Below are 19,062 nucleotides of genomic sequence, written 5' to 3' on the forward strand. Positions count from 1 at the left end.
GACACTTAGAGATTCCTTCTGTGGGAGCCTTCTGGATTTCTCTACAAGCTACCCTGCTATCCATAAATTCTTTTTTGCTTGAACTAATCAGAGTGGATTCCAACTGGAACTAATAACCTTAACCAATTTTATATTTTTAATGGCTGTGGTCTTCAGCAGAGACATTCTTAATGCAATTCCAACCTTTGTTTCCTCGCCCGAATAAGGAGGTGGTTACAACAGAAGCTGTCTGAGAACTCTGCCAGCAATACAACTTCACAACTGATCATGGATCACAACTATTTTTGTACTGCCTTTAATAAAAGCCTGCATAATTTCTGCAGCCTCATTACTCGTCATTATTAATTGATCTTTAAGCACGAATCATCTTAACAACGATTATTTTAAGTTAGAAATATCTATGCTATGTAAGTGCTTTGGCTCTTCCAAGCCTGGTATTGAAAGGCAGAAATGATATTTTTTGTGTACATGATTATTCATTTTTAAGAATTCTCATAAGACAGTTCTGCAATACATGGTAGCCATTCTCTAATATATACCTGAGGCATTTCAAATTAAATGTTTAATTTTTAAGACAGACACTTTGGAGAAAGGGGAGGGTTTCTGTGGCCAGGATGCTCACCTGGCCCTGCTCGGCTTAATCACTACACACAGTGGGCAATTTGTTGTTATTGACTTTATATGAAAAGCTCTGTCCAGTGCTCTGGGTGACACAGCAGCATGGCTGCAAGGCTGCGCAGCTGTAGGAGAGCGGAGACTGGAGTGGTGGCAGCACTGAGGACAGAGACTGGGATGGCTGCAGTGGGCAGAGAGGCCCAGAGAGATACCAGCTTGCTGCATGCAGACTTGCTCTGGGTGGACAGGATTCTAGTGATTGACCTGCCATCATGGGAATAAAGTTGGTTATAAACCCCTTCACCCCAAGAACGTCCCACTGTCATTTTTTGGTCTCAATGAATCCATAATGAAATTATTTGGCGCTGAAACCTACTGGCAAGACAGATACTAAGGTTTTCTTAATAACTGTAAAATTACCACTTATTTTAACTCAAATGTGTCAAATCAAGAAAATCAGAACGAATTCTCAGTGCCAATTACATCTACTATTTTGTCACATAACTTATTCGGTTACTTTGTGTGTGTTACAGTAATTAATTGCATAGTAAAAGGCTCTAAATGTCACAAATGCTATTATCCCCAGCTTTTTGAAATGATTAATGGGAATGATTTTTTTTTAGGTGATGATGATACTGAGTTAAAGCCCTTTCAATCTGGCATCAAAAGAAATCAGTAAGTACAATATGTGCACATCTTTTTTTCTTACAATACTAAAAGTTAAATATACGAGAAAGAAAGGAGTGAAGAAATAAAACCCTGGGGAAACTAATATTCAGGAAACTGGTGAAGGAAAGCAAGTCAGGAAACCACAGTGAGAAAGAGGGACAGTAGAGAGAAGAACGCGGGTGGGAGACAACAGTGTCTTAGAAGACAAGGAGAGAAAGTCAAGTTTGCTACTAATACTAAACAACAAACATGTGGCTAAAATGCCTTCACCTCCTAGTTGTCTCCCCTTGCCCTAGCTCCCTGAGACAGAAGGGTTTGGGGAGAGGTCCAAATTCTTTATAAACATTCTACCTGTCTTGACAATGGGTTTCAGTCCTGGACAAGTTCACTATGGATTCATTGAGACTAAAAAAAAATGACAGTGGAACGTTTAGGGGTAAAAGGGTTTATACCCAACTTTATTCCCACAGTGGCAGGTCAATCACTAGAATCCTGTCCACTCAGAGCGAGTCTGCATACAGCAAGCCAGTATCTCTCTGGGCCTCTCTACTCCTGTAGCCATCCCAGTCTCTGTCCTCAGCGCTGACACCACTCCAGTCTCTGCTCACCTACAGTTGCACAGCCTTGCAGCCGTGCTGCTGTGTCGCCCAGAGCACTGGACAGAGCTTTTCATATAAACTCAGTAACAACAAATTGCCCACCGTGTGTAGTGATTAAGCCAAGCAGGGCCAGGTGAGCATCCTGGCCATAGGAACCTTCACTTTCTCCACACTACCTCAGAATGATTGGATGGTAACTTTCTGTGTGGAAAAAAAAGACGAAAAAGGGACTGCTTCTTATGACTAAGTTAAAAACAAAAACAAACTGGGTATGGCTTTCCACATTGTACGAAGCCTCCAAGAGTTTAGATGATAGCATCTCTGGAAACCATTTACAAATGATTCACTGAATCTCACTGGTTTGTGGTTTTTTTAATGGGGCTTGCCATTTCTAGAGGCATAGTTAAGTATAAGTTAAGTAAGGGTTCTAATACTCTAAAAGACAGGACGCATTGGGAAATCTGTTCTAGCTGGAGACCTCCGAACAGCAGAGAGGAGGATTGACAGCAGTAACTGCGGCAGAGATGATGTTTGCTCAGCACCTGCTAAATACCAAACTCAGGACAAAGTGTTTTATGTGTTCTATTTCATTTAAGCCTCCCAGCAGAGCTGACGAGAAGTCCTATTCCTGTTTTACAGATGAGGAAACTGTAGCTCAGTGGGGCTAAGTAAACTTGCCAAAAATAAGCGGCCAAGAGGAAACAGATTTGCTTGGCTGCACAGAAGGCCTCTTTCCCCCAGGGAGCATCAGTGCCACCACCAGCAGTCACAGAGTGGCTAAAAGAGCAGACCCCAGCTTTGAGTTTCTGGTGGCCCCAAACATTAATTTACCCCTGTTTAAAATTCATAGTCCTTCAATAATTTGTACCATTTTAATGACTGGTGGAGGGGAGATTTGAAAAGGACATGCTCGCAAGTCTTAATTTGGGATGGTGTTGAACTCTGTGCCCAGTGTCTTCTCATTTCTCAGCTCAGTTTTGGTTCAGGCACCTTTTAGGGCTCGGAGAGCACCCAGGGCTCCAGGGGCACTAAAATATTACCTCTCCATCAAGAAAGTAACATATATGATAAAGTCCACAGACCCATATATGAGAGGTACCAATTTCAAGGAAAACTGCTTTTTTAAAACAGTTGTGTAGTCCTGAAATAAGTTAAAGTTTCTGATAACTTGGATATAGCTCTAGAAGACCATAAATTGAAATGGGCTGAACATAACTATTTCATATATTGAAAACTACTAGCTAAAATTGTAGTTCCTTGTTTTGACAGGTATCATTTTGGTGATTTTTATAAGTTGTAAAGCTTTGAAGTGTTGTTTTATCAAAAAATGCTCAATCAGAGCTTCTGAGTTCTGGCACTGTTAAGGACCTTGTATGAATGGGAAACCTGGGTTTGAACCTCACCTGCATCTTACTGGCTTTGTGATCTTGTCAAGGATACTTAACATCTCTGAGCCCTGGCTTCTACAAGTATAAAGGAATAGTAATTATAAGGCTATGAGCAGATTACATAAAAAAATTACACAGAGCACTTAGCAGAGAGCATGGTGTAGCCAATGCTCATGCAAAGAACCAGAATTATTTTCTGAAGAACTGGGAACATTATATTATCACTCACAGTATAAGTAAAAGTCTGATGTTATCTATAGATATATATTATAATAGTTAATATTTTTTGGACACCTATTATATGTCAGGAAGAATTATAACAAAAAACAGTTTTACTGTTTTAAATCATTCAAATCACTATTAGGAAATCACACCCTCCACTCCAGCACAGAAACGATACTTTGTTCAAAGTGTACAGTGATATACAGGCCCTGCTTGCCTTCCCTGCAGACCCCACCCAATAGTGAGACACCTACAGTTGGGGTCTTTCTGTGTTCAGGAAATGACTGACCTTGGCAGCCGGGGCTGTTCCACCAGCACAGGATCTGGAGGGCTGACTGCTCCCAAGGCTTGTTGCTTTTTTCTTGAAAATAGAAAAGATTAATTTCAATGGGGGAGAACATATTAATGTAGTCAGGTGTAAAGTTTTGCATCAACACAAATATTTCTCGAGCAAAAATCAGACTAATATACCATCATGCACACAAAAAAATGGACATATTTTTAAATTCTTAATATCTTTGCCTGAAGACTATATAAATATGGAAAAGAAAGACTGAGTTGGATAAATTCCAACTGTTTAATATTCAATGATTTTGGAGAACTGTAAATATCCTCACATGGGCAGTTGCCATTTCCCACTATGACACATTTCCAGAAACAACATCACTCACTGTAGAGTGGTTGAATCTTTTCACAGGGCTATACAGAGCTCACATTAATACAGCCTCCACGGAGGGTGACTTAGCAATAAGCATCAACAATGCAATTCTATGCCTAAAAATATATTTTAGGGGAATGATAAGAAAGAAGCAAAATCCGTTTTTCTTTAAAGATATTCATCACAGTGCTATCACAGCAAAAAGCTAAAAACCATATAGGTAATAATAATGAATGTTTGGGTACTTACCATGTGCCATATAATTATTCTATCAGAAAAATAGTTATAGATAATAATAGAATGATAAACCTTAATAAGAGCATCTATTAGAGCATGACTGTAAGTGCTCTAAGTGGTATCAATGTGTGATAACCATGTGTACTAACTACTGCTCCCCAATATGCTTTGGCTATCCAGAGGCTCCTCCTGTCTCCCAGGGTGGTCCTGGGAGCATCCACATCTGAACACCCAGAGTACCTATTAACCAGGTAAAATCCTGGGCTTTACCACACCCTGATGAATCAGATGGTCTTGGCTTGGAAACTGAGAATATGCATCTTGGTCAGATTCTCTAATCACTGTTGAGATAATCTAAGGTACAGGCAGCCTGAAGTACGCACACTGAGCACAACTCAGCATCCTTGCGGCTCATCACAGGGTTGCCAGACCAGAGCAGCAGCAGCAACTGGGAGCTTGTTGAAGAATCAGAATCCCAACCTCAGTCCAGACTCCTAAATCAGAATCTTTATTTCTATAACAGCACACTAATTCAATATGCACATTAAAATATGACAAGTACTGGCTCTGGATCTTTTTCCCCAAACTTTGCTTATATGTATATCATCTGTAGTATTTTTTAATTGGCCATAACTATATTTGCTTAGTATTTTCAAAAATAGATTTACTTTAATTAAGCCTGCCTGTCTTAAGCAACTGTCCATGAGATCATGACGTTAAAGTGCTAGTTTACTTTTTTAGTGCATTAAAGTATATGCAAAATTATTAAAATAGAAATGCTTGCCTGCTTAACACAGTCATCTCACAAATCACTTGAGGCCCAGGGAACTGTGGGGTGAGGCTGACCCGGAATGGTACCAATCATATAAATAGGGGAGGAAAGAGGTGAGACATTCTAGGTGGAGAGAGTTCCATGTGCAAAGGCCCAGAGACAAGACTGGGCTTAGGAGGTCAGAGGAACAGAAAGATACTAGTACAGGTGATGCGTGGTGGGCACAGGCATATGTGGTATGAGTGAAACAGGATGCTGGATCAAGACATGCAGTCTGAAGTGACATAGGTTTAGGAGGCCCTGCAGTTGGTGTTTGAGATCATCAGTTTCTTCCAGCTCCGGCCTGCTTCCCAATCTTTTCTGTACACCACCTAGCCCTTGTGAATCCTTCTTCATCTCCAGGTGAAAAGTTCTCAACACCCTTTGGCTTCATGTCATCTGGTGATTAGTTCTGTAGTTATCTTCTTCACCAGCATGGGTTCTTAGAAATCCCACTGTTGCTAGACACATCTCTCACTGGGCTAGGTCTGCATTTTCCCTAAGAGGGCTGGATATATGCTCAGACAGAATGGTACTCATCTACTTACAGTAAGCAGAAACTCTCAAAACAAGCTCTTTTGTCTATAACTATGCATCTGCCCTCATACACAGATATGTTCTAGTCTCTATAAGATTAAGATGTTCAGTGAGGATGTCAATACTATGATAACTCATTATTTTGAGTCAAATTATGTTTCTTCATTTCCATAAATCCATAAAGGCCATTCAGCAGATTCTTCCTTCCAGCCAATCACATCCCTTCTTATATTTATGAACACTTCTTTGCTAAAGTTTAACAGAAAGGAAATTATCAGGAACAGCCTGTCTCTCCTTCATACACATCAGGTCACAGGTCTGGCTGAGTCATTCCTTTCCTGCAGGTCAGTGTGCCACAGGGCCACAGTCCTAACAATAGACAGTGACAGAAGTGTAGCCCTCCATGTCTTATTCGCCTCTAGACTCAAACTCTAGGACCCCAAGTCTGGTCCATTTATGGGGAACTTGAATGATCTCTCCTGCTCAGGGGCAGACTACTGAGTATACACAGGCCCTATTTCTATGGACTGTGAATCCACAACGTCTACTGTAAGCATCTTCCCAGCCTCCAGAACTGGTTCAGAGTCTGCCAACCAAGAGACCCACAAAGGGACACCTCAATTGAGCAGAGAAGTTCAATAAGGAGAGCATGAATTAGATCAATTATACCTGCAGTTGCAGAAAGACATGAAAAAAATTAACAGCTTATCTTTTTTGTAAGTCTGTTGTAGTTTACAATAAAAACTGTTTATTGAATAAATCAGAACTCAAGTCTTAAAAACTGTTTTCAAAGAACACTGAAGTTCTAAAAGCCAGGCAAAGAGCTGCTGCGTCTCTATCTCCTAAAATCTCAGGAAACAACCCGACTGAAGCCTTGCGTCATCCTGAGACTTAATGACTCTGCAAAGTAAGGTTCTGCATTCTCTAGACTAATGGTCCTATCTTCTGATACATGCAGCAAGAATCCTGGCTCCACCAAATGCCAGCTGTGAGTCCTTGGGCAAGTTTATGAACATTTCCAAACACTAATTTTCTCACCTGAAAAAAATGAAATAACCTTACCCATACCTCAGAGGAAGAGAGTGAGGATTAAGTGAGATGAGCAATGGCCTGAAGTCTGTGGCCCACAGGTTAGAAATGTCTGCTCTAAAGAGCCCAAGTCCCTGGGGAGCCATGGAGCAGACGGATCTTTCCGGGGCAACCCCAGTGGGCCTAGTCTTAATTTATGAGGAGTCTTAGTGGCTGTAGAGGATTTTCTAAGAGCTTTTGCTATTTATGTACTGTAATCAGAAAAAAATATTGTTTTTTACTGGCTAGAAAAAGTTATTTTTTTCCTTAGGACTAGCTATGATTCTAATAATGGATACAACTGCATTGCTTGCAAACAGTTTGATCCTTTTGAGGTTTACTTTGAAGCTTTGTAAGGTGGGACACAAATTCTTCAATTAGTAGAACTATTTTTTTTTTCCCAGTACAGAGATGATACCCAACTGAGAATTCTACTCACTGATTCTGACTGGTGGGAACACATCCTGCTCCTGGCCCTGTAGGAGCTCTGGAGAGCATATGAAATTATACATGTGCACCCAGCCCAGAGCCAGGTATGCTATGAGTACTGAATAAATGCTAGGAAGCCCAGGACCACTCTCAGGGCCAATGCTGAAAGGCCTCCTTAGTCAGCGTGGCCTGCCAGAGTCTGAGCAGCTCCTCACAGTCCTGCATCAGATGCCAAAGGTGAAGGCCCCTCTGGGCTTTGGTCTGATGGGTCCCAAAGGGGCCGACATTATCACACAGGTCTGTGTGTGTGTCATGGGTGTGATTCAGAGCCATCAAAATATGCAGGAATGGATATGACCTCAGTATGTTTCCTGAGAGCTGCCAAGACCATTTGAGGTACTCCTGGGTGCCAAGTTAGGATATTGCGGCCCCGATTTTCAACAGTTTTGTGGCACATTTAAACATTAGCAGACTCTCTTGCAAGCACTGGGATTCATTAGGATACAAACAAAGAAGTCAGTCAGTGACAAGGCTTATGAATGAGAAAAATTGAACAACCCAGCTCCAAAACTATGCTCAAATTGCTTCACAGTAAATGAACATGGGTTTGTAAGCTGGGCCACATCCTCCTTTCAAGTACAGGCTTGTTTCCCTTTTATATTCATGAAGTTTGTATATAAGAAAATTTAGATTCAAAGCGAGGAATGTGCCTACCTTAAACAACTAAGAAAACCTCAGACAATGATATGAGCAGTGGTTTTCAGATACTGGACACTGAGCAACACAGGGCAGTGTTCCCTGTGGGGGAATGAATGGGGGAAGCCCTCTGATTGTCACAGTCTCCTGCCTGGAGGGTTTCCAGGCTGCTGGAACATGGAACATGGAGGAACAGCCCAGGCAGAGGTGTGCATTCTCTGGGTCAAGGAGGTGGAGCTGGGAGTTCCGCAGGCCAAGGGCACTCAAGGGGCTCACAGGGAGAGCACCAGAGAGGAGAGTGCTGCAGAGATCAGCAGGTATGTGACTGTGTGGGCCTGCGTCTGGGGAAACAACACCCAGAAGGAGCTGAGCCATAATTGCTGGGGCACTGAGGCCCGAATAGTGTGTGTTCCCAGCAGTCAGAGTCACTGGGTAGAGTGCACAGAAGGAAAAGTGAGACCTCCTCTGAAGGCTGTGCTGGTCCAGCCAGAGAGCTTTAAAAGCAAACCTGAAAGGATCCAGATGCTTCCAGGTAACCTTACTGTGTCGGGATCAAAACTCAGGAAAACCAAGGCAGCAACAATCCCAAGCATCCAGGATGAAATTCACACCTGTTCCGTGTCTGATGAAAGCATGCAAAGAATTTGTAGAGGCAGAAAAATAAAACTTTATTTTCCATATGCAGGAAAATATGATGTTCAAAAAGGCACAGTACCTTGACTGCAGCTCTGGCTACACAAGTCTACCCATGTAATAAAATGGCATAGCCCTTGCGTACATACATTGTATCTATGTCGATTTCCCAGTTTGATATTGCACTGTAGCTACAAGTAATATAACTTTTGGGAAACTGTATGAAGGTGACATGGGACCTCTCCATACTATCTTTGTAACTTCCTGGAGATCCATAATTATCTCAAAATAAAAAGCTTTTTAGAAGTATGTTAAGGAGAGACATAGAAGATATTATTTTAAAAAATTCAAATCAAATTTCTAAAGATAAAAAATACCATGTCTGAGATGAAAAATATACTGCGATTAAGAACTGATGAGACATTACAAAAGAAAAGACTCATGAACTTGGAGACACAGCAACAGAGACTGTTCAAAATGAGCCCAGAGTAAAGGACCGGAGCATATGGTGCCAAGCATGAGTGAGCTGTGGCTGATATGTGCATGACCACAGCCTCCAGAGAAGAGAGATGAGGAGGCAAAGCAAAATATTTGAAGAAATAATGGTGAAAACGTTTTCAAATTTAATGAAAACTACAAACCCATCAATCTCAGAAGATTGACAAATCCCAGGAATGAGGGGTTGGATGTGAAGAAAGGGGAGAACTGGTTTTTAGTTTCTCATTCCTCGACTCCAGTGAGGATGAAATCCACCAGTGGGGTGAGAGCTCCTTCTCAAGGTGCCTTTCCCTGCCATAAACTTGGTCACAGTTCCTGCAGACTCCAATCCAAGTGATTCTCTTCTCTACCCCAAAGTCCAAGGAAAGGAAGCTGGTCCCCCTTTCCACCAAAATCATAGCAAGCACTCCCTGAGGGACCCTCAAGAGAGGGCAGGCTAGAGATTCTCTATCTTGCAGTGATCTATAGGAAACAGATCAGATGTGATATGGGATGAAATTTTGAGTACACAAATACACAAGAACTCTTGCATTAAATGAGCATTAAAATGCTCAAAGGTTCAACTTGGCAGCTGGCATGCTTAAATAATTGTTTAAGATAATTTTGAAACACTCTTGAACTGCCTCTAGAAATGACAACATATTATTTGAATATTCTGAGAGGTAAAATACATATGTATCCTCTGAATAGAGGTTTAAGTTTATGGAACTACCAAAAGTTATTCAGATTTCATACCTGGTAAATATGGGGAGGCTATCAAACTGGTTAATATTGATTTTAGTGAAAAAAAAACATTGAGGGGAAGACGCAACTCTTTTGTGCTCTGAATGTAAAAGTTGAGTTAGTTTTAACACTATTTGAACAATGGAAAACATTTCAGCTATATAAATTTTAGGTTACTATTGAATTTGATTATATTGATTCATCATTTTCTTTCCTATTTCATACCCTTTGTGTAAAGATGTGTCTTAAAATCAGTATACAAAAGTTCTGGTCTGAGATTGGTGTTTTTTTTCCTTACTAGAATTTCTTAGTGCATTTTTAGATCAGTGGTGTCTTAAATATGATGAGATGTAGTCATTTTCAGGATAAATCTCTGTATACAAAAGTTCTGGTCTGAGATTGGTGTTTTTTTTCCTTACTAGAATTTCTTAGTGCATTTTTAGATCAGTGGTGTCTTAAATATGATGAGATGTAGTCATTTTCAGGATAAATCTCTCATTAAAATATGTTTTGACATACTTGTTAACAAATCAGTTCCATTACTTAATAAACATCCTATAAAATGACAAGAAGTAGTGTTTCCACATGAAAACACATGCTTTATTGGAAAACAGTGTCTCAAAAAGATTGTCTTCCAAAAGGGTAGGCAGATCCCTAAACACTAGCAATTACAAAGCTTGACTCCTATTAACAAATGCTCCTTTATGCCACAGTTGTAAATAGTCTACAAATAAGTATTTATACATGTATACATTACTTTTATTATCAAAAGAAGTATAAATGCATGCTACCACAGATACAGTATAACAAATAGGATAGGTTGGCCCCAGAAACACTAATAAATAGATCATTATGAATAAGTCATCATGAACTCAGAACATTACATAGGAATTCACTTGTTGAATGAAATGTCCCATGCACAATGGCCTTATTAGCACACTCTATGGCAGCCACACTTCAGTGAGTTTCTTTCCTGATCACCCAGTGCCCACCCTCGTCTCCAAGTCTCCTCAAGTCCTTCTAGTCTCCAGAGGGACAGAAGAACTCTGTCTTTCTCCCTACTGTGCCCCTGCTGTGACAGCTTCCCTCTGTGCCGCATTTCCCATCCACACAGGGGGAATGGCTGTCCTACGCTTTCTTACAGTTTAGATTCCTGGCAATCGGAATGACTTAATCTTGCTTTATGATCTTCTTGAATGAAAGAAAAGTACAAAACAAGGATTAAAGAAGGAAAGAAGAGCTAGAGAAGCGAGTTACAAAATCTGACAACAGTAGGAAGAAAGTCTATGGAGTTGGTCTTAGGTAGCACTCTGAAACAAATACAGCAAATGCTAGTTAAAAGCACACTCTGTAAAGTGGGTCATTTCTGGGCTCCACTACTAACCGTGTGACCTTGCACAGAATTTTTAATCAAGCTGTGCCTCAATTTCTTTATCAGGAGAATGGGGTTGTAAGTTTTGTGTGTGTGTGTGTGTGTGCATATGACGCCTATATATATGTAGCAAATGATTTCTAGATCTCTACTACTTTTGCCAAATCTACAGCAAAGTAGTGCTTACACAGTTCTCTTCCCCTCTTGCCAAACTACTTGTCACAAGGTGTTAATGATTAATAAGCTTTCCCTCATAGGAATACCTACAATTTAAAAGAGGACTCAGGGGAAGGCAATGTTTAACTCGAAGGTTAAGGGAGATACGAACCATGGAATGCTAGACATCAACAACAAGCCAACTGGGACAATATTACTACATAGTGTCTCTATATTGACTTGATAAAGTTGCCCCTTCCTGAGTGAAGATGGTGTGTACCTCTAAACTTCTTTAAAATATTATGTCACATTTTGGAGTATTTTTGTATTCACATATGTGTGTACTTTTCAGAAGAAATGATCAGTTTTCATCAGATTCCAAATGGACCATGAACTAAAAATATTTAAGAATCCTTGCCCTTTAAGCGGCCTTAGTGCTTAAATCCTTATTCTCTGTCTATATCTGAGGTACACTTTTACTCAAACATGCACACATGCATGTACACACACACACAATAGCAAGTAACAGCAGCAGCCTAGCTATCCCTTAGGGGTTCTGAAGAAAAAAGGCTCACATGTAAAACACTTCTCTCTTTAAGGTCTAAGCAGACAGATACATAGATTTAGTACTGATCACTGTTAAAGCACCCTTTTCCACTAGTTTTCTTATTATGTATGCTGTTTTTTGTTCTTTTCCCTTTGATTAAAAAACATATTTAGAATAAAGAGAAAAATAGAAAGAAGAAAATGTAAATTACCCAAATCCTGCCAATCAACACTTTCAGTTATTTTTTTATTTTTATGTAAATAGAAAAATATGCATAATATGCTGTCAATATGTTATATAAATGGAATTGTGTAAGTCTTTCATCTTTTTTTTTTTACCTAATATAAACATTTCCCTCTGTCATTAAATGTTCTTCAAAGCCTGGTGTTAAAGATGCCTCAGATAGCACATCTGTGCTGTAACTTTGAATCATTACTGCTGTACATTTATTATTTCTCCCCTAATTTATTATTATGAATAAAGCTATGGTGAATATCCTAGTACACAACCACAAAATACATACACCTATGATTAGGTACTCAGACAACTTCCTGGAACTGGAATTTCTGGGTCAAAAAGGTTTAATTGTTTCTCTTATTACTGACTCTCAGTCACTTCACATCTCTAAATAAATATCCTTTATGTTTTTAATAAAGGAAAAGTTTAATCATATTTATAATATTTCTTACCTCATAATTTCTATGTATTTGAAGAAAATTTATATAAGAAGTCAAAATCAAGCCTTTTTCTTAAAATACACCAGCACCCATCTAACATATGCTAATTCATGGAAGACAAAGTCAGCAATGTATTATCACTACTGAGTCTAGAAATATTTTTTTCCATCGTTTTTTGAACACTGTGCTCCAGCAAGGAATTTCCTTCTTTTAATCACTGGGTGTCCTCTGAACTGTATGTTTAGCCTTTGGGCAGATTTCACCAGATCATATGTAATAAGTACTTCATCACCTACCATCTTTGTAGCTGGGAATAAAAACCCTTGCTGTTTTTTAATGCATCATTTTAAAAATTCATTAGTCATTCATCTTTCATTATTCTGTACCATAGATGAATGGTTGCAGATTTTACTGAGGCTACTGTTTTAAGAAAGTAAGCAGAAAAACAAATAGTAACAAAATTACATTGAAAGAAACAGGTTTTATCCCAGATACTAAGTGAAATCAAAATTGGAATGTGACTGTGAGGTCATTTTAGCCCTTAATTTCCTGTAAGAGAAATGTTTTTCTTCAAAACTGTACTTGCAGATTTCAGACTTCAGACTGGTATATTACTGGAATATTCTAAAGTTCCAATATTCTGCTCCTTGAGCTCAAATCAGACCACTTAAGAATCAGAGGGCTTGATTTACGAAAGAAAGAGCCCAGGGACACCGACCTTAATGTGAATAACCAACCAGAAAGTCTAGAGGCCTGATGATTAAGATAAGCATATGTTTAGAATTCACTTGTAAGTTCTTTCCAAATAATATTTCTTATCTGATAGTGTTTGATTAGCATATGAATCCATTTGCCTATAAACAACTGGGAAGCCAAGAAATCTGTAACATGTGATGCATCTTGGTCACACTTATCTCTCTTTTGTATAAATAAACACTGATTCCACTTCATTTTTTTCTTTATCTGATGTTCATTACTTAAATCCATGTACCCTGAAAGGGAAGAGTCATCTATGCAGCATCTCCATTTACTCCGCATCCTCAAATCATAACAGAAATAGTTTCAAAGGAGACCTACATCCCCATCTCCAGTCAAGGGTGCTTCAGCCCCCACAATTCTGGAAACATTAGCCTAAACCCTTTTTCCAGCCTTCCCACTGATGATATTCAGGTCCCCTACCCTTTCTACTGCTTCTTACTTGATGTATTCACTGATTTCTGCTTCCTACCCCCTGCAGGTAGGCACTTATCAGCATTGGCTTTTGGTCTCTCCTTTCTGTCTCCCTATACTCTTTTCTTCGAAAATTTCAACCAGGAATTTTTGACAGTGAAGGTTACAAAGGAAGATGGAATGGGAGATTGGCTAGTTTCAAAGGAAATATTTTAAAACAGTTAATGATGAGGAAAACTGAACATAGTCTAAATTCATAGTCTAAAGAGGAGTCATTAAAGAGTAAAAGGAGAAGAGTAAAAGGAGAGAGGGAAGAGGACCTCTAGTAAGACACAGTCCTACAAGAAGCAGGAAGAAGTGGGCCTAGCACCTCTTCCCTCCAACCAAGCCCCCCACCTGGTCCAATTTACATGCTCCAGAGCCGGGCTGTTTCCAGGAGGGGGAGGGGGGGAAGGGGAGGAGGAGAAGACAAGAAATAAGAAGAGAAGAAACACTGTGCATACCAGGCACTGTACTGTGCACTCTGTAAGGATTATCTCAGTGTTACTCAAAATGTGCTCAGGAGACCACCTGACATACGAGACATCTGGGGTAACTGGTAAAAAAAAATACTGATTTCTTGATCCACCTTTGATCTGGATGAGGCTCAGGAATCTGAATTTTTCATTCTATCTCCAGGTGATTCTTAGGTATGTTAACACTTGAGAATCACTATGTCATCTCATTTATAATAATCTGTAAAAGGAGGATGGAGAATTTTTAATAATTTTTTAATGATGTTCAATGTGTTCTACATTTTAATGATATTAAATGTGTTCTACATATTTACTAGGCAATCTGTAATAATGCTCATTGAAACATAAAAAAACCTTTTATAAGAAAAGATTATTTCCATGAAGTTTTGCATGCACAAATGAACCTTTTTATAAGGCTATATAACAAGATATTATGTACATTGCTATAAAATAAAATATTGTTGACATTATGACAAGAATCATACATATTCAGCCCTGAGATGATATAGTATATTGCTATGAGCATGATTATGTTATTGACCCTTTTGAATCAGTCATTCTATCTCTGAGAATCTACTAACTCTAAAGAGAAGAATGAAAAAATATAAACTTTGAAACAGGACTATTTTAAAAATGATATTTAATTGATGTGTCCATCTCAGTTTCCTTGACTAGTGAGCTACTCTGAGGTCAGGAAATTTAACTTACATTCAATTCCTGTAATATATTGTTAACATTTGATTTCAATTTCATATGCCATAAGGTACAATGGCATTTCCAGACTGTCTTTTCTGCTAGGACCTACAGTCTTAGGTAATTAGGCTCAAAAATCCAAAGTACAATAATGAAGGGTATATAATTGCCATATAATGTAATATTGATATATTGATTTTTTTAATAGAGGCAAAGTGCTCATTGTTTTTTATTAGTCATTCCCTAACCAATGACATAACATTTTGTATATCACATATTCTTAATATAAAAGCAGATTATTTCATGTTCTTTGTAAAGGTGCATTCTTGAAGTCTAATTAAATAATTAATTGGATGATGACACAGAAGGTCTTTACAGCTCTTGGCATATGTTTTTGGGTATTACACATAGTTTGTTTTAAAACAAAAGGACTACTAAATTTAATGAACTATCATTAAATAGTTTTTTTTTTGGGAAAAACCTTTTTTTGATGGGAAAGGTCTGCAACATATAATTAACAAAAGAAATTGAGTCCTGTCCCATCCTATGGTTAGAAATTAATAAGGGGCTCACTTTTATTGCCATGTGAGCTCTCTTTGTTACCCCAATAATAGTAATAACAATAAGAACAATAATAGCAGCTAACATTTATAGAGCACTTTGTACATACCAGGCAATGTTCTAGACACTTCATGTGGATGGTGTCATTGAGCTTCACATTAACTCATGTAGAGCCTATTGTTATCTCCACTTTACAGATGACGAAAGTGACCTTAGTTAGGCAAACACACAAATCTAGTAAGCGGCAGAGCTGTGGTTCAAATCTGGAGTGTGCACACAGCAATACAACACACTCCCTCCACGGACATCATGAACCAGTGGCAGGCTTACTGGGTTGTGTGTGTGGCTCTCCTAAACTTCCACAGAACACAAGGATGTTCACACTAATGTTTCAGAATGGCACAGAATTTTTATCCTGATTTTGTAAACTTCCTGAATTTTTCTCAGAATTCAACCTGAATATGTGTCTTAGGAGAAATAGGAGGTTTGAATGTTCACATAACCACTTGTGTTTTAACTGTAGATTCTGAACTTAAATTTATGGACGACTCATGAAGACCTATCTGATAGGCCCCACATAAGAAAATGATTCTAATGCCTGTGTAAACAAGTTTTACTTAAAGAAAGGCAAGCAGTAACCTAAATTATGTCATGATGATATGCAGACAGAAGAAGGCAAATGCACCAGAAACCACAGAGAAATCCCAGAGAAGAGGAGGCATGGAATGCCTGTGATGGTTAATCATCTCCAAACTCATAAGCCTCAACCCCCCTGTTGAAACTCATGAGTCACACACAACTCATGAACAGAACAGAGTCTAAAACAAAATCTATTTCAGAGGCAAAACCCAAAGAAAGCTAGAAAAGAGAAGACCTGATTCAAGAAACTGAACTTTATCATTATGAGACAATCCCAAGTATTTCTAGTATAAAACAATCTCTCAAGCAGTTTCCACTCTCTTACCTTCTTGGGTTAGAGGAGAAAACTTTGCTGAACACTAAGAGTCAACCAACTGCCAAAATCTAGGCAGAATCTCCACTCCAGTCTAAGCCAAAGGAACTGCATTTCGAAAAACACAATTGGCAAACAGCTTGTGTCAGGAGGTCTGAAAGAGAACAAGCTATACCTCTGGAAGACCTTTGCTTTCCCGGGAATGCTCAGGCTCCTTATCCAAAAATCCAAGTATTTAGAAAACCTGGTGGTCATAGCTCTCGGGTAGCAGTGCTGTATACGAGGCAACCTGTCTTTATTCCCTATCACTGACTCTCTTTCTGAGCCAGTGTCTCTCTTCCTAAACTACACCAAGATTACAAATCCTGCACCAACTAAGCAGAAGTCAAAATGGATTCAGCGGAGTGGGGAAGGAGGGGGTTACAGGCAGGGAATGGTAACAGCACACCACAACCAAGTTGTTCTAGGTAACAAGGGTTCTTGGGGGCACAGGTAAAAAGAGCCTCACTAGCAGTACATGCTAAGGAATGACATTTTTCCATGCACTTCATTTCATACAGATGACGTTCTGTACTGAAGGAAAGCCCATTAGACAGTGGGGATTTTACCAGGAGTGTGCACATCTACTGGCCAAACAGCTATAGATCTGAAGAGATTAACCGGCATAAATGCAGCCAGAGCAGGGCTCAGGACGACATGCTCAAGACCACTGACAAGCTCCAGGGGTAGACAGACCTCTACTTAGTTATGAGTGAACAGAAATAAAGAAACTGGCTCTATAAAAAGCACTGTAGAGAAAGGGAGAGAACATAATTTTCCTGAAAACTGAGATAGTAAATCTCATAAAATGATACACTACAAGAAGAAAACTTAGAAAAGCACTTGTGTCCTCAACAAGAAACAAGATGGCATGACCTCCATGAAACCTGAACAGGGAACCCCAGATGGAGGACAGGCTGAGAGAGAAGGAACAGAGAGACAAAAAGAAAGGTAAGGGAGATTAGAGATGGATAGAAATAAACTACACAACAAAAAAGGACAAAAGTTAAACCTGTATCACAGGTTTCAAAGGGCAGAATTTAGAAGATAGAAAAAAAAATGGGGGGTAAACTTCAGAGACTCAGAATGCAAAGGTAAAGATCAAAGAGAAAACTGTGAGGCACATGGTTAATGAATGTCTAATCCCAGAATTATATATGTTTAAAAAGAAACAAGGAAAGCTAAAATAGGAGCAATAATTGAGTAAGACATTCCAGGAAAAAATTAATGAAGAGAAACACATATATAGGCACATCCTGGCAACTGTTTTAAATTATAGAACAACAAAATTGTATATGCACCAAGGCAGAAAAAACAAGCTTTCTAAAACTAGTTAAAATTAGGCTTCCCAGACGTCTTACCTACAGCACAAAAAGGCAGAAAATCATAGAGCAACAGGTACAGAAATGTGAGGGAACACAACCCGAGAATGTTGTACAATTCTGTACTTATTTCTTGTGTGAAGCCAGTAGGAAAACATGCTTAAATCCACACAGACTCATCCCTGTCTGTGCTCCCGCCCTGAAAAATTGTACTGGGACAGAAGGGTGTGTGGCACAGTCAATGCCTCACATTAATATAGACTCTCTTGTCATGGTCCATAATCCTTTAAGACAATGTGTGCTGCAGTGACCCTTCCAGACTTTGCTAACAACGGCTAAATCACTTGCCTGCGGTAGCAGTGTTTCAGAAGACTTCTTGAAGAAGTATTTTCTCTCCCAAAGAGAAGTTTTTCTCTCTCAAAAACACAAAATAATGACCAGATTAAATGCCATATTAAATGCCAAGGTACTCAAATAATGATCTTCTGCATATTTGAAAGCCACACACAAGGATGACTCTTTTTTTAACTGAAAAAGATTTCTCTGTCACAAAGCACATTTATCCTCTTCAGACTGGGCCCTGTTAATGATGTTCCTTTGTTATCTCAGCTTAAACATAGTACATACAAATAGAAAAAAGATGTCAGGTGATACACGATGATGGAAGCAACGGTGATCATTCCAGGCGACAGAATTCTAAAAGATGGTATTTTTTTTCTTTAAAGTCTTCAGTACTTTCTAAATTTTCTTCAAGGATTATGTTTTAGCTGTATGATCATTAAAAACTACTAAAATCAGTATATACAGTAAGTATGAACATATAGTATTATCCTGTAATTTGAGAATACACACAAAATTTTATAGTAGTAGCTATAACTAAGTGGTAAGACTTTGAGTACTACTGTTTGTTCTTCACAAGTACATATTACTTTTGGAATTAAAAAAAGATAATTTCATTAAGAGAAAGAAGTAAAAAATGTTGGAGTCATTCAATATTTATGCAATTAATTTATGTATTTTAGAAGGGGGAATGGTAAATACTGAAAAGAACACCACTATGCCATCATGGTTAAGAATATATATTAAATATTCTTTCCCTTTCTAAATTTTCTTCAAGGATTATGTTTTAGCTGTATGATCATTAAAAACTACTAAAATCAGTATATACAATAAGTATGAACATACAGTATTATCCTGTAATTTGAGAATACACACAAAATTTTACAGTAGTAGCTATAACTAAGTGGTAAGACTTTGAGTACTACTGTTTGTTCT

The 19,062-nt window shown here is 38.7% G+C and overlaps 1 protein-coding gene across 10 annotated transcripts in view; it reads right to left on the bottom strand.

Moving 5' to 3' along the window:
- CAST (calpastatin) overlaps window positions 1-19,062 on the bottom strand; it is a 130,195-nt gene that overhangs the window by 90,493 nt on the left and 20,640 nt on the right. For all 10 annotated transcript variants that reach the window (XM_037012161.2, XM_037012153.2, XM_037012154.2 and 7 more), the window contains exon 3: window positions 3,783-3,854. In XM_037012161.2, coding sequence (XP_036868056.2) covers window positions 3,783-3,854 — 72 coding nt within the window. The remainder of the gene's footprint in view (window positions 1-3,782; window positions 3,855-19,062) is intronic.

Source organism: Manis javanica, chromosome 1 (assembly GCF_040802235.1).
Source record: "Manis javanica isolate MJ-LG chromosome 1, MJ_LKY, whole genome shotgun sequence".
NCBI lineage: Eukaryota > Metazoa > Chordata > Mammalia > Pholidota > Manidae > Manis > Manis javanica.